Source organism: Thermobia domestica, chromosome 12, assembly GCF_964235325.1.
Source record: "Thermobia domestica chromosome 12, izTheDome1.hap1.1, whole genome shotgun sequence".
Classification (NCBI taxonomy): Eukaryota; Metazoa; Arthropoda; class Insecta; order Zygentoma; family Lepismatidae; genus Thermobia; species Thermobia domestica.
The window spans coordinates 171,230,002-171,245,664 of record NC_137465.1 but is presented as its reverse complement, the minus strand read 5'-3'; the positions used below and the strand labels follow the sequence as shown (position 1 = coordinate 171,245,664).

The 15,663-nt window shown below is 33.9% G+C and overlaps 1 protein-coding gene across 2 annotated transcripts in view; it reads left to right on the top strand.

Annotated features, from left to right (window-relative positions):
• The first annotated feature begins 5,140 nt into the window (after positions 1-5,140).
• Positions 5,141-15,663, top strand: part of C15 (homeobox protein C15) — a 189,826-nt gene continuing 179,303 nt past the window's right edge. The window contains exon 1 of one of the 2 annotated variants that reach the window (XM_081734398.1): positions 5,141-6,133. In XM_081734398.1, coding sequence (XP_081590524.1) covers positions 5,572-6,133 — 562 coding nt within the window. In that variant the 5' untranslated portion in view covers positions 5,141-5,571. The remainder of the gene's footprint in view (positions 6,134-15,663) is intronic. The other variant, XM_081734399.1, reaches the window with a different exon arrangement.

Genomic DNA, 15,663 nt, shown 5'->3' with positions numbered 1-15,663 from the left:
ATACTTATTATTATTGTTTTAAACTTTATGGTCACCATTAACGGTGTTAAAAATGCTTTACCTGCGTTCTTTTTTTTTTTTTCATGGGTTTATGCGAGGAACTTTCTTTGTTCTCTCTCTGAAATGAACCGGAATTTTAATGAATATGATTTAATAAATTTATTGTTCAAGTCTACTTAAATGGTTCCTGTTTTCTCAAAATGAATTTTCCTTATTTATATTATTTATATTTCCTACTATTACTTAAATTAAATTTGATTATCAAGAATTAAAATTATACAGGATGGTAAGAAACTATTTGAAGAAACTTCGGGAGCTGATTCCCGACACTGAAACCAGCAAAAACGTACTCTGGAACTTTGGTAAATGAGGGGTAGTTTCGGCGAAACCATGAGAAAATGAACTTCAGAGGGCTGTAATTCAAAAACAGCGCAACGTAGATACTGCGGTATAGAACATGACACTCGAAGTCATACCTGCTCGATTCAAAAATGTATATTTCAAACCTCCTCAAGATGTGTGCGAGAGATTCTCCAAAGGAACGTTGGAATTCGTTATAACTGGCAAAGTAATTCCTAGGTCCCTTTGGAGAATCCCTCGCACACATCTTCAGGGGATTTGAAATACATTTTTGAATCGAACAGGTATGTCTTCGAGTGTCATGTTCTAAATAGGGATGGCCACAAAGTTCCGGTTCCGGGCGGAACCGGTTCCACGTGGAACCGGTTCTCGAAGATCCGGTTTTCAGAACCGGTTCTGGAACCGGTTCCGGGCCTATATCTGAAAACCTGGTTAAAGAACCGGATCTTAGGAACCGGTTCCAGACCTGGATTCGAAAACCCGGTTCCAGAACCGGATCTTAAGAACCGGTTCCAGATCTGGAGCTGAAAACCCGGTTCCAGAACCGGATCTTAGGAACCGGTTCCAGACCTGGATCCGAAAGCCCTCAAACACCCGTAAAGGAGGCAGAAAGTTCACCTTCAAGAAAACTCAGAGGACCATGCGCTTGTGCCTTCCCCGCCCAGACCCGCTTGTGCTCCCAGAAAAAGAATTTGGTCCACCAGTGGGTGTTTAGCCAAATGAGTTGGCCAGTTTGCCTGTTTAGCCAGAGTTTGCCAGTTACCCAGTTTATTTAGCCAAATGAGACAAGCTGCCGCTGCCTGGGCGCCTGCCTGTCGCTTCCAAAATTTCATCTAGCATACTGTTCACAGCCTACCAGCAGCTCGGGTTTAGCGTAGGGATGGACACAAAGTTTCGGTTCCAGCGGAACCGGTTCTTGGAGATCCGGTTTTCAGAACCGGTTCTGGCCATCCCTAGTTCTAAACCGCAGTATCTACGTTGCGCTATTTTGAATTACAGCCCTCTGAAGTTCATTTTCTCGTGGTTTCGGCACCTTATATCGCCGAAACTATCCCTCACTGACCAAAGTTCCAGAGTACTATTTTGCTGGTTTCAGTGTCGGGAATCAGCTCCCGAAATGTGTTCAAATAGTTTCTTACCACCCTGTAGGGTCTATATTGCAAAATTGCATTCGAAAGTATTATGTTACTTTTCATAAATATTAGACCAACTTTTAGTTTGTTTTAACTTCTTACACACTTTTTACTATAGATCTTACTGCACTTGCTACTATTTTTTTTCCATAAAGTGTATTTTTACTTAGTTCTACTGGTAGGCTTAGAAATATGCGAGAAAAAGACAATATTTATCTGCATTTTCATGTTTTTGTTTCGTGTGTGTTGGACGCAGTACTTTGTGATTATCTCTTTGTCAATATGATTTATTATGATTGATTTCCATCACTTTTTCTTTTTCATAAATTTTAGTTAAAAAAAAAACTTTACCCTTTTATATACATTGCGGAAGAGAACAAAGATTTGTTTACGTGTTTCTTGTTGCCGAAAAGTCTACCAACAGATGAAATACATCCAACACCTTTTAGCACAACATGGGGAAAGTTTTTCACCTTGTTTATTATTATTTTCTCAAAATTTATTCATGTGATTTTGATCATATCTCATAAATAAATATTTCATTAGTAAATTTATAATAATAAAAAAAAATATTCCTTACGAAAAAATTCAGGTAGAATAGTTTACTTTCGAGAGTGAGTTTCTTTTGAGATTACGTTCGCAGAAATGACTTCAGGTGATTTTGTTCAATTTCATAAATAAATATTTAATTAAAATTCGTATAATGTTGCACAAATTAGTTCTATGAGAACATCCCCCAAGGGGTAGTTTAACTTTGGGGTGAGTTTTTGACAGTTTTGTAAAATACGACTCATTCAATTTTCTTGTTATTCAATAAATAAGTATTTAATTAATAACTCTAACATATGGTATTAGTTATTCCTTATAGCCGTCTCCTTTAGCCTAACCGGCATAAGCGTGGGACGTAAAACTTCAAAGATTGTATTTCTTATAGAAAAATTTACTAGTTTACTTTTAGGGACGATTTTTTTCTTTGAGCGAAGTTTGTGAAAACGTCTTATAGACTAATTTTGTTCGTATTTTGCAAAAAAGAAAAAGAAAAAAGAAAAAGAAAAAAAGAAAAAGGAAAAGGAAAAATAAAGTTCCATTGATGACTGCAGCACAATTTCATTTAGCTTATGGAATTGGAGCTAGAAAGTTTAGTAAAGTGGCCTGTACTTTTTATTTCTTTTTCTGTTAAAGTATTTCCACCTTGTTTATATGAAGTAAAGACAACAATCGTTTCAAATTTTACCTATAAAGAAAGTAAAGAAATTGACTGTGTATCAATGGAACTCCGTTACTTTACTTGAAACTCCTGGGAAAATCTAAATCAGGTTGATGGCCAAGTTTCAAACTCGGGGCTTTCCTAATGCTACATATAGCGTATTAAACACAACAGTTAAAATTTTAGATACTCTTCAGTAGTTCACCTTAAAAAATATATTACCTAAAGATATCCAACTACTGCTAAGGAAAATTGCTAAAAATTGGCAATTACGGGATCAGAATTGGTCAAAGACAATAGCTAAATCACATATTTACTAGGTAATCAATGTATGAAAATGTTTAGCTTTTGGCCGTAAAATGAGCAACACTACAACCAGGACTTGAATCAAGTTCAATTGGTGTATGCACAAATCTTGCAACAACAAAAAAAAAAAAAAAAAAAAAAAAAAAACCTTAAAGTATGGACTGTTTCCATGACACTAAGTTGCCTCGCAGCACCAAGCCACTAGTCCCATAGTTTGTAATTGCAGTATTATCCTGCCCTATTTTTCGGATAGGGAGTACTTATACTATAGCCTATTCCGTCTATACTCTAATCCAAACCTTATCTCCAATCTGATATAATAAAAAAAACGGCGAAATGACACTGATAACAAACAGAACATTGCACGCGAAGCAGAGAACTTTCTGCAGAATAGCATTAGGCCTATACATGGGTTAATTAAACATATAAAATTCATTTCTGTACTCTACTAGACAGGCATTCTTTCCGATCTTGAAGACCATAATACTGAGTTAAGTAAAGTACTTACTGTTCAAAAAATGTGTTGGCGACCTTTCTCTCTTTACGCAAAAAGCCCCATGCTCTTATCCATAAGAGGAAGTGAATCAAATAAATCTTAATCCTTGTTTGATGTTCACGATCTTTTATTTCTGGTAGTCCTGTTAAAATTCTATTATTTCATTATTCAAATATTCAAAAAAAAAAAAAATATACAGTCGAATAAAAGTTTGAATTGTTATGCGGATAATGAATAATACGGAATGGTTGTGGCAATATAGCATTTTAGCGTACCAGCAAAGGCGGTAGGCTCAACAGTGGGAAACTGTAGGCTAGCCAACTGCCAACGTTGGCCGTGCGTTGTAACTGCCGAACATTTGACAATCAACTCAACTGCCAGTGAGATCTAAACTATTAGGCTAATGATTGCAAATTGTCGGTTGGTCAGCAGACCCAAAGTACACTTTTTAAAAAAAAAACTACGTTGTGTCAACGGATTTTTCCTTTTGCAATTACTGATTCCCAATCATGCCAACTAGTAGGGCCTACCAACTGTGCTACTAGGGTAAAGAAAGATAGGTGATCAATTTTATAAACAAGATTATAGGCCTACTTGTTTTTTTAAAGTGTTTTTCAATTTTACACCCGCGAATATGCTCCGAGATGAAGTGAAGAAAATGGGAGAACCTCGAGAAAACTCATACAAACAGTGTTTGTCCACTACTAAGGTCACTTGAAAAAAGTTGGAATCGAACTAGGGACCCCACACACCAGAGATAAAAGCTTCACTACTTCTTTTTAAACTCGTTGACTCATATATATATATACTATTTTTCAATTGTTTAGGACTACCGGTCACAATAAGAACATAAATACTGAAAAGCTCAAGGACAGTTAAAATTCTCCAAAGGCTCTCCCACCGACAATAGAACCCGGGACCGCATTCATTAAAGGCACACACGTAACCACTAGACTAGCAGGAGCGACACCACTGAACCACTATGACTCCTCATTTCAGATGTTGTAAGCGCTTAATTGGCAGTAAAAATTCATTAATTCTGTTTCAGGAACGCGAAATTACTTTGCAAACCACTTTTTGCCCCAGGGCATTTTTTTTTTCGAAATTTTGATGAGGTTCTTTATACTAAGTTTAAAAGATTAGTCTTCTAAAGGGAAAAAAATTAAAAAGAGAGAAAATTAAGTAGAGCTTCATGCTTAAGAAGACTTTTTCATTGTTTATTCTGGCTGTGACTTCAATATCTTAGTAGTTAAAGAGCAGAAAATGAAAGACAGAGAGGGAAGATAAAAATTCATTTTAAGTAATTGAGCCAGCTCTTGGAAACGCGTTAAAAACATGGACTTTCGTCAGCGCTTAGGAGGAACTGATATTATGACAGTTTATTTTTTCCCAATGAAAAACCATTATGTGTGTGTGAGAGAGAGAGAGAGAGAGAGAAAAGCGAGGTCTTACGTCTTCTATTTAAGGAGTGGAGAGAAAAGAGGGGGGAATAGTAAGAGTAGGGGAAAGGAGACTAAAAACCCATCAATTCTTCTCCTTCACATCAGATTGCGCTGCTGAGCTACTCCGTCCCTTAAGTTAAGTGCGATTCAATTTGCGATACTTTGTCTTGGAATAACACCAAAGACACCGCAACCAATAACGAATATAGGGCGTACTCTGGGCGGGTCGTGGTTGATCTAGCGCACGGATTGGTTGTCTTAAGCACCGCCCAAACGACTCATTCATATCCGCCGCCGCTCTGATCTCCCTCTGTGTGTTAATGTGTGTGCGTGGTCTCTCTTTCTCTTGCTTAGAAGTTTTTCTGTGTGTGTGTGTGAGTATTGTACTATGCGCGGTGTATCGTGGTGCGGTGCGGTGTTGACCATATGCTGAGTTACTGAAGCAAGCAGGAAGAGTGGCTGTAGTTCGACGCGGAAACTGGTGGTTGTAGAGGTAGTGTCTGTTAGGCTGTGAATAAAGAGGTCACACCGTCGCTGTAACTGGCAAACCATGCATCATCATGTGGTGTTGTGAGCAACATTGAATTTCGTCAAGTAATAACGAAACTAAGAAAGTGTCACGCTCCAATGGTGATGGAGGATCAAGAAGAAATTAACGTGGACTCCGACAGTCGAAGCGGTACTCCAGACTCGGAACCTCCATCAAGAGACCATTCACCTATACAAGACCCTCCTTCAAGAAGTACATCCGATGGAGAATCCTTACCGTTTAGTATCTCACGCTTACTTGGACGTGATTTTGACCGCAATAAAGACGGAGATAGTGCAAGTGCTATCGAAAAAATTAGTGCAAATAGTGCTGTGGACGAACAGAGAAGTGCCAAATCAGGGGGTTCGCCCTCCCCGCCAATGCCACATCTTATCCAGGACCCATATTCACAGCTTTATGCTGTGCCAAGAACGCTAGGCTCTAATGTAGTTGTTCCGTCATTAATCCCAGGGACCTTACCTCCGAATTTGTCACCATATAGTCCCCCACCAGGAGGTATCGGCACTGTTATCCGAGTACCGGCGCACAGGCCTCCGACAGTACCGGCCGTTGGAGCGCCGTTTCCGTGGTTGGCATCCATTGACCCACTCCAAAGGAGTGCGGCCTTCGCTTCGCATCTGGTCAAAGAACGGCTAACAGGTAAGATTTTTCTCTTTTACATATTCCATAATCGCTTGTTTATTGATCATTTTAATAGTTAAAATTTAAGTTGTAAAATTCATTACATTATGGCACCGTAAAAGGCGTATTGTCAACAAAAAACCGTACCAATTAAAGATATTATAATATATTTGTTTAATTAACACTCAAACCAGTGTTGTTTTTAACACAAGATTTCTCGTCACAATTCTGGAATTGGATCAAATGCTACAGTCAAGAAAATATTAGACTGATCGTAATTTTTTTTTTTTTTTTTTAAGAATATTTCCCCATCAAAACAAATCATGAAATAATAGAAGAATTTTTGGCACATAATTTTGTACTATTCTCAATGGGACTATAAACAAATCATTTCGAACACTGCTGTTAATATTTCAGTAATCCCATGCTTTTCTTTGTATATTTGAACAAAATAATTGTTCTAAATAATATAGTTATTTTCAAGTCAACAATTAATTTTAATTCGAATAAATAATAATTAAAAATAATTATTTCAATTATGAACAACTTTTTGAATAATTATTTGGAAAACAACAGGTAATTATTTGCATAAGAAAAGGAAAAGTGTTCAAAATAACAAAGATTTGTATAATTTTAACACATACAGTTATATACTATAAATTATTACAATATAGACATTTCGATGGATTAGTCAAGAACAAACAATTTGTCTGAAACACCGGCTATATTTCCGTTTGTATATTTAGGACTAACTGCAAACCTATTGTGACTTTGCTTTAAAATAATTATGTTATTTATATTATTTGATTTATACTCACTTTTAAGATTAAGAAAGGAAGGGGATAGTGGAGAAGAAGTGTTAAATTTAAGACACATTTAGGAACACTTTTACCTCCCTGAGAAAATAAGAATTAATATTCTCTTAGCAGTGGGGGATCTAGATGGTGTAGCCGAAACCCAGACTGATAGGTGTACCATGAGTCTATTATAAACGTTCAAAAATATATAAATAGTAGCTTAAATTATTTTTGTCACTCAAAAATCACTAGGCCTCCCCGGGTCCAGGCTAGATTCGTCACTATCTCTTAGATTATGTAGAGTCTGCACGTGCCATTTGACACAGTTATACTTTACGCAGTGGTTTCCACCCTTTTGTTTCATTGATGAAACGCTTTTTTTGAACGCCAACGACAATACCACACTGTTGTTTGATTTTTATTAAAATAATATAATATTGTAAGAATATAAGTAAGTTTGCATAAAGAAGTGATTGTAGTACTGAACATTATTATTGCCGCTGGAGACGTTGGCTGGTACACTTTGTCTCAAAATTTATAATAATTGATTATTAAATGCTCCATGATTAGTAAATTCTAAAATTTTGCGGCACACCCTATGGGACTGAGCAACACAGTTTGGGAAGCACTGATCTACTCTGCTGGCAGTAATGTAAATAATTCTTCCTCGAGGGGAAAGAAAAACTACCCAGGACGAAGTATATCATTATGGTCTATTGTAACTTTATCACCTTCTTATGTAAAGTTCACAGGTAATGAAAGTAAAAAGGGAACCAAAGAAAAAGTACCAAAATTTGGGCAATAACTTTTTAATTAATACACTGTAAAATTTTACAATTAGATTAGAGCATATCTGCCAAACGCTAAATTGGCTTAAATTGCTGTTACATTATAAACCGGTTAACACGAGCAATGGAATTCGATATTAAAATAAACAATGTTTGGTCGTTTTATTTTAATATCCATGGTTCTTAATTTTGATATCAACCGTAGTATATATCTCATAGCACTCTGACATGTTTATCAACGGTGTTATGGCAATATACTTGTCACTGATTCAGTATAATTTTTGCTGTCAGAATTCTAGAAACCAAAATATTATAACAGTATTTGTGATATAGGCCTATAATTTATATTCTAATTAATATGTTTAGTATCAGATATGATACTGTATGTTTACATAATTCCAAGGCTTTAAGGATTAGCGTTCTTCATATTAAGAGTTCCGAATGATTTCGTACTCTTTGTACCAGTATATGTGGAAGACAATATCTTTCTTTATAAATTAGCTTTATTACCTGTTATTTGATCAGTTGTTATCCTTAATCCTACCTATTAATCTACCCCTTCATTTCATATCCCTAATTTCCAGATTTCGATGTAATATTTGAATACAGCGGAAAAAAAACTGGCCGCCCTACTCGTGCAGTACTGGGTTAGTTCTCCTACTCCCAATAATGTCACTACGTAAGCAAGCTACAAATGGCTTTCATGGAAGAATGCTTAGATAAGCGTACAGACATAGACACATCCAGGGCCGGATTTAGGGGGGGTGCAAAGGTGCACGTGCACTCTCTCTTTCGTTGTAAATATACACTACCTAAAGTGAGAAGCTAGCAGTGAGTTTTGCAAAATCAATAGTTTGTCAATTTTCTGAAGGTTGAAGGAAAAGAATTCATCGAGAGCAGACATTTAGCATCTCCATAGGAATTCCTCATTCACATCACAGATGCCTTAAGGCATTAAAAAAAAAAAAAAAAAAAAAAAAAACTCAAATTTAATTCAAATGTACTGGTAGTTATTGGTGCACATACACTCCTCAGAGAATCCTGGATCCGGCCCTGGACGCATCAGTCTGTGATTGATTCGAAATCGATTGTTTTTTAAGATAAATATAATGATTGTAAATACACATATAGGCATATATGTACAGTATATTTCTATTAGTGTTACGCACGAGATGAAACGAGAAACAGTAAAGTTTGTAGAAGTCTCGCCTCGTCTCGATTGTCGAAAAGGCTTTTCTCGTCATGTTTCGAAATTCTTTTTTGTCTAGTTTTGTAAATTTATGCCCTCAATTTCTTAATTTCGTCTAGAAATGATCATATCTTCTCCGTGCCACAAGAGGTCCACGAAAGATGTGATATAACATTTCAACCATATTCATTATTGAAGCATTTGTGTAATAACTTGTGTATCTTTAAACATTGATAAATGCTCTTTATTGTGCTCTTACAATCACTTTATCAATTTATAGTTTTCTTATAAACTTACTATGAATTGGTATTGCTTACGAAATTTTAAATTTTTCGTCTCGTTTCAATTCTCGACTTCAAAACGAGTCGTTAAATGTTCTCTCTCTCGTCTCTACTCTTGCTTCGTTTCGAAGACGAAAAATTTCTCGTCTTGAAGGCAACATTAGATGTCATTTTACAAAAATTATAATCCAATACACTGAAGACCAACGCATTAAAAATACATATTTTATGAAAATATAGTTCTAAATACTAATACGGTTTTCTTCACTTAACTTCTAAAGTCAAATTTCAGCTAATTAGGAATGATTGTGTCAAAATTTGTCAACGTATTTTTTTTTTCGAACGTGTTTAACCTTTAACGCTATATGCTAGTGCAGAGCTGTCAGGTGTAGTAAAACATTTTGCATCTGTAAGATTGTATATAAATATTAATAGTAATCATTAAATACACTTGTCACACAATAGAACACCCGGTGCGAATCAGAGAGCGTAGTGCACGCAATTAGCAGATAATACTGGTTTAATCCGTGTTATTGCCGGATTCACAATTTACATACTCTGGATCTTCTAAACAAAAATGTAAGTTTTTTCAACAACTAATTGATTCCTCTTCAGTACGGATTATTAATGCTACTTTTAATTTTACATTGTATTTTCATAATTTCGAAATTCTCTTTAAATATATATAGGCCTATTTCAACACTTTCAAAATGACATGATTTAAAACAGCTAGTGTTTCCTAAAAGTTCTTCATTATATGTTGAGATATGTAACTTGCTTCATTTACTGTCTCAACGTACTGATCAACAATAGAGAACGTCTTGATAATAGTGGCTATTTTAGATTTTTAGTATCTGTACCTTTCAATTAATTAATTGATTGATTTTTAGTTTAGCGTCCCCCTCAGCAGCGAGGCTATATGAGACGTGAACTTATTGATTAACGTGGAATCCGAACCACATGAGGTTCCGCCGGGAATCGAACCCGGGTCTCCCACGCCAATCTGTATCTTTTAAGTATTATTATAAAAAGTTATTGTATAAATTTAATACCAACTTTCGTCTTTTTCGAAGCATTGTAGTCATGAAAATATAGTGTAAGAATAGATAGTCTTCGCTAAGATCAGTCCAATTTTTAATTTTTTTTCTTAGTAACTTTTAAAATCTATGAAGAACATCAAAAATTTATGAAGTGAGCCAGGTAGTATCATATAGTAATGTTTTTACACAAATCAACAATTGTTTTCAAGATCTTCCGTGTCCAATAATTATGACGTTGTAAATTGTGCACCCAAATTTTTAGGTCTAAAAGAAAAGGTTGGGTATAGGTTAACAGTTAATGGGCTACTTACTACATCATTTTGTAGATACTCACAGCTCAATTTCTACATTTTTTTGATACTCTTCATTGTCTTTTCACTATTTTTTTAAATGTGGTGAACTTAGCAGAAAGTGCTAATGAATTAAGTCAATGTCAGCAAATAACCATTAAAAAATTAATTAAATAAATAAATTTGTTCTGATTCCTCCAGTTGAGGATTTTGCTGCGAAAGAAAAACAAATAAATAAACAGAAATATTTAATACATACTTATAAGGAAAGGATTCATTTGATTTGACTTGATTTTTAGTTTAGCGTTCCTTTCAGCAACGAAGCTATACGAGACATGAACCTAAACAGCTTACCGTGGAATCCGAACCCCATGAGCTCCCGCCGGCAATTGAACCCGGGTTGCCACGTCATATAAAGAGAAAAAAACACTCTCTCTTATATTCATTTTTAAAGCTTAGTGATACGCGGTTAATTAGGTTTATAAATTATCAATAATGATATACATTGACCACTTGGCACTTCTATAGCTTTCGTATTGTTTTCTACTAAGTCTTTTCGCCAACCTCATTCACATTTTTCTTTTAATTTTAGTGACCAGCTTAAAGACAATAAATAATATAAAAATAATCTAGAAGTGAGCCAGGTAGTATCTACAGAGTGTTATTAAATATACTAACAAACCTTAAGCTGTTTATAAGGCCTTAATTGTTAGATACCCAAAATTTAGACTGCATGAAATGTCTTGAAGACAATTTCATGTACAAATTTCATGTTCATGTACACTCAGCGATAAAAGTTCTTCCCGTTTCGTAAAATTTATTTTGCGAATAAAGGTGGTTGGGCTAGAACGTACAACGATGGTATGGCTGAAACGTATAGAAAATTACATTCTTTTATTGAAAACTGCACTCAAATTGTCTTTTCATTCTGAAATTATTTACGAAACTAATTTGATCAAAGAATTTTTGTCGTTGACTGTACAAACACTATTATCTGATAGTATCTACCTCTTCTTTCTAATTTTTTTCTTCTTCACTGTCTTTAAGTTAGTAAAATTTTAAAAAGTTGAAATGATGAGAGGTTTGAGACGCTTTTATTGTACTTAAATTTTGTTCCTTTGAAAGACTAGAAAACAACCACGAAAAAAAAAAAAAAGCAGACATTTTTACTAAGTTATAAATTAAGTTTTATACAATTGTCCAGAAATATCCCTTACTGTATGGAAAGAAAATTTACTATTTGTTTAGCAGGTTTTCGTATTTAAACACTTAACAATGATGTTTCACTGATATTATATTTGTACTCATTTTATAATCAACTGTTCGGTTTTCTGCAGAGATGCACCAACACATAATCTGAATTTAAATAAAGCGAGTATTCTTTCTAAGAAAGGAAAAATAAAGTCAAACGTTAATTATTTTTGTTTGGAAGATCACTTTTTGTACAGAATAAAAATATCTAAGTGCTTTTAACCAATTAACATAAATTTCATTTAAAATATTCGCTGAGAAAAACAATAGATATGTTTATTGTAAAAATTATTAACGTGTAACAGTTGCGACAACTATCGACTTTTTGCTTCATCAGACATTATGAATACACAGGTAGTGCCATATTAGTAATAGCTGTGTATTCATAATGTCTGATGAAGCAAAAAGTCGGTAGTTGTCGCAACTGTTACACGTTAATAATTTTTACAATAAACATATCTATTGTTTTTCTCAGCGAATAGTTCAAATCAAATTTAAATCTACAGAAACAAAGCTTGGACAATGGAAAATATTACAATTAACATAATTAAAAATGAATGTTCTCGCTTTAATGGTGAAAAAATTTCATTTCCCAATTTATGATTCAGTGATACAATACGTTCATAATCCAACAAAACAAATAATTTTTTATTTACTTTGAGGATGCATCAACGTAATGTCAAGATGATAATACACTATAATAAGAAGGAAGTAAATTTTAAGCATTTTATTTACTTACTCCCAAAACTATTTTAGCCACGTTCTTAAGTGAATCATCACTGAGAAAGTTCTCGTTAAAACTACTTTGAATATTTGACAAATTGCTTGTCATTAAATCTTCGTTAAATTTCAGTTTAACATTACGTGATAAATATGATTGGTCGTGAGAAATAGAAATCCAATATTAGATTTATTTAACTTGTATTAAATGTACTAATTGTTTAACACCGGACTGTAATTTAACAATGCTTAAATGTCAGCATATTTGTCAGCAACTTTGAGTTAAAATCCCCGGATAAAGGAGACAATAGGAAACGAATTATAAAAGCACAAAGCATAAAGTCCAGTGGGATTGAACCAATGAGAGACAGCATTTATGATCACCAACTTAACACTGCCTTAGACCACTTGATCTTTGCTAGAAAAATGATTTCTAAATATATTTTAAATATATACTTTATAAAAGCTTTGTAAAGGACACCCTATATTAATTTTATTGCATAATATTCCACTACAAAATCTACAGAAATACTTTTCCTATCATGAAGTGTACTCGTACACTATAACTTCACACTATTTTAGCAGTTAACGGGGAAAGTGTATAAAGATGAAACAAACGCCTTTGTTCCTAGAGCTGAATAAAATATTAAGAGAGAGTGTCTTAATATTATTATTATCAGGGCCCGGATTTTGTTGACAAGTCAACTTTTTTCGGTTACGCATAAGACAAGGCAAATTCTAATAAAAACGTTATCCATCAACTCTAGGTTCTAAAAATATATATTTTTAGGGTCAACTTTTGGTCACTTTTTGCCGTTTTGAAGTTTCATGTCATTTTTTTAATATTTTAAGGTAACTTTTAGGTCACTTATGCTCTTTTTATTCTTTTTCTTCTACATAAGGAAATCTTAAAATGAACACTGTTTACGGATGTGAAAAAGACGAAGATAAATAAATCTCTTTTCATGGTTCCTGACCATTGGGGTGGAAAAACTGCATTCTTAACAAGCTAATGAAAACTAAGCTGTAGCTGGTTGACGAAAGGTGGAGGTTGGTAGGTGGCCGAACGGATAGTTTTGGGTTGTTGACCACAAATGATGTGATCATATGAATAACTAAAAATGGATTAGAAGGCGTACAAGGATTTTAAACAGGGTTTTTATCTATTATTCTCATGTAGTCTACACTTGCGAACTTTTATTGTTTAAGAGTGCTTCCTAGTTTCAACTCGGGAGTGAATTGACGCTTTCAGTACGTATAATGCCGTACAATGGACTGATCAACGGACATAAATGATCAATGGACTGCAACTAACTGAAACAAAACTTTTTCAATATGAGTGACAAACGTTAATTAAAATCCAATGGATATTTAAAAAATGTCAATGTTTTACGAAATAAACATTTAAGAAAACGCAAGTTTTAAGGTCAATTTTTGTGAATTTTAGGGGCATTTTACAGGAATTTTAGTGTCATTTTATAGGTCACTTTCTAGAAAATTTTAGATCAACAAGATCCGGGCCCTGATTATTATTATTATTATTATTATTATTATTATTATTATTATTATTATTATTATTATTATTTTGTAAAATGAAAATAAAGTATCTAGTTGACGTCCCACCCTATATACCTTTTAGACTATAGGGGATTGATGAAAGGGAAGATTATAAAGAATTGGTGGAATGAGAATATGGAAGGAAAAAATAATCCTGAGAAAAACTCACAAACACGATGTTGTCCACCACAAACTCACTTGACCTAGAAAGTCGTACCAGAGATCCCTACCTAGCACCCGAGATGAGCACTTTACCACTGAGCCACCTTGCCCTAGCCTTCCACTATTATTTCATATATGTATTTTATTTATTTGTAAACTTAGTAAATAATAATACGACTAAAAGCATGTTACTTGTTACAGTAGAATAAAACGAATACTGAAGACCTTAATCAGTCTTTCCATTATCATACTAGGAAGACGACAGAATACAGTAGACCTGTCGTTAATGAAATAAGAATCCAAAATTATTGTGAAGTCTTAAGCTTGAAGTTTTGTTTAGGTAATATCATATTGTCCAAAGATGACACACATCAATCTGTAGATCACATTACGTTGATCAAAATAGCATGCTTCATTTTGAATTCTCATGTGTAGTTTTCGAGAAAAACAATATTTTGTATCGCTAAAAGCTTATCTCGTTCGTTACCAACTATAATTAAAAGTTTTTTTATTTTTTATTTTGTTGGAACATCATATTGTGTATTTATATACCGGTACTATATATGTAAAAGTAATGCACTGTCAACTTACCAGATTATCCTATCGTCCTTTGTCTCTCGTAACAGAGATATATTTTCTAAAACGCTGAAATACGTACTTGTATAATTTTAATTAACACTTTGGATACAGAATTTTACACCTCTAATTCAGGAGAATCATCATATTGGGCATTTTCTAAAAAATAAATAAATAAAAAATCAGAAATTATAATATTATAGAAATTACCCTCCTTTAAAGAGCGGAATTTTCGAAAATACTTAACATGTTTTCAATTATTTTTAATAAAGTGTTTATATGCTGAGCTTAATCTCTCTAACTTAAGGGATTTGCAAGATACTGTATTCTTGACAGAATAAAAAAGAAAAGAAATTGAACTTTCATTTATCCTTCTTTAGGACAAATTATAAAATAATTTTCTATCCCTTGCTTTGGTAACAAAGAAAGTTTTTTTGTTCACATTTTACATTTCTTCCTATACTATAGTAGAATGGCCTGGGCGATTATGTATCAGTCATTTCTACTACTCTTTTATATAATTAGAGATATAAACCAAATATTTAGATACTGTGTTAAAAAGTTCGAAAACGCGTTAACCAATTAACTGAAGCACTTCTATGAAATAAACTATTACATAGTTAATAAGAAAAAATGCAGTCAAATGTTATTGTTGTAGCTTAGAATTTAGCGTTGCATTCAGCATCGAGGCTATATGACACGTGGACCTACAGCTAACGCGAGATCCGAACCACATGGGTACCCTTAAGGAACCAAATGTTATTATTTGACACTTTCTAGAAGCAGTGACGTAGTGATGACTTATGTTTGAAACGGCGGAATACGGGAGCATCTATGTCTAAGCATAAAGTATACAATTTCTTCCCCCCCTGAAGTTTATAGCTTTATCACTGTTCA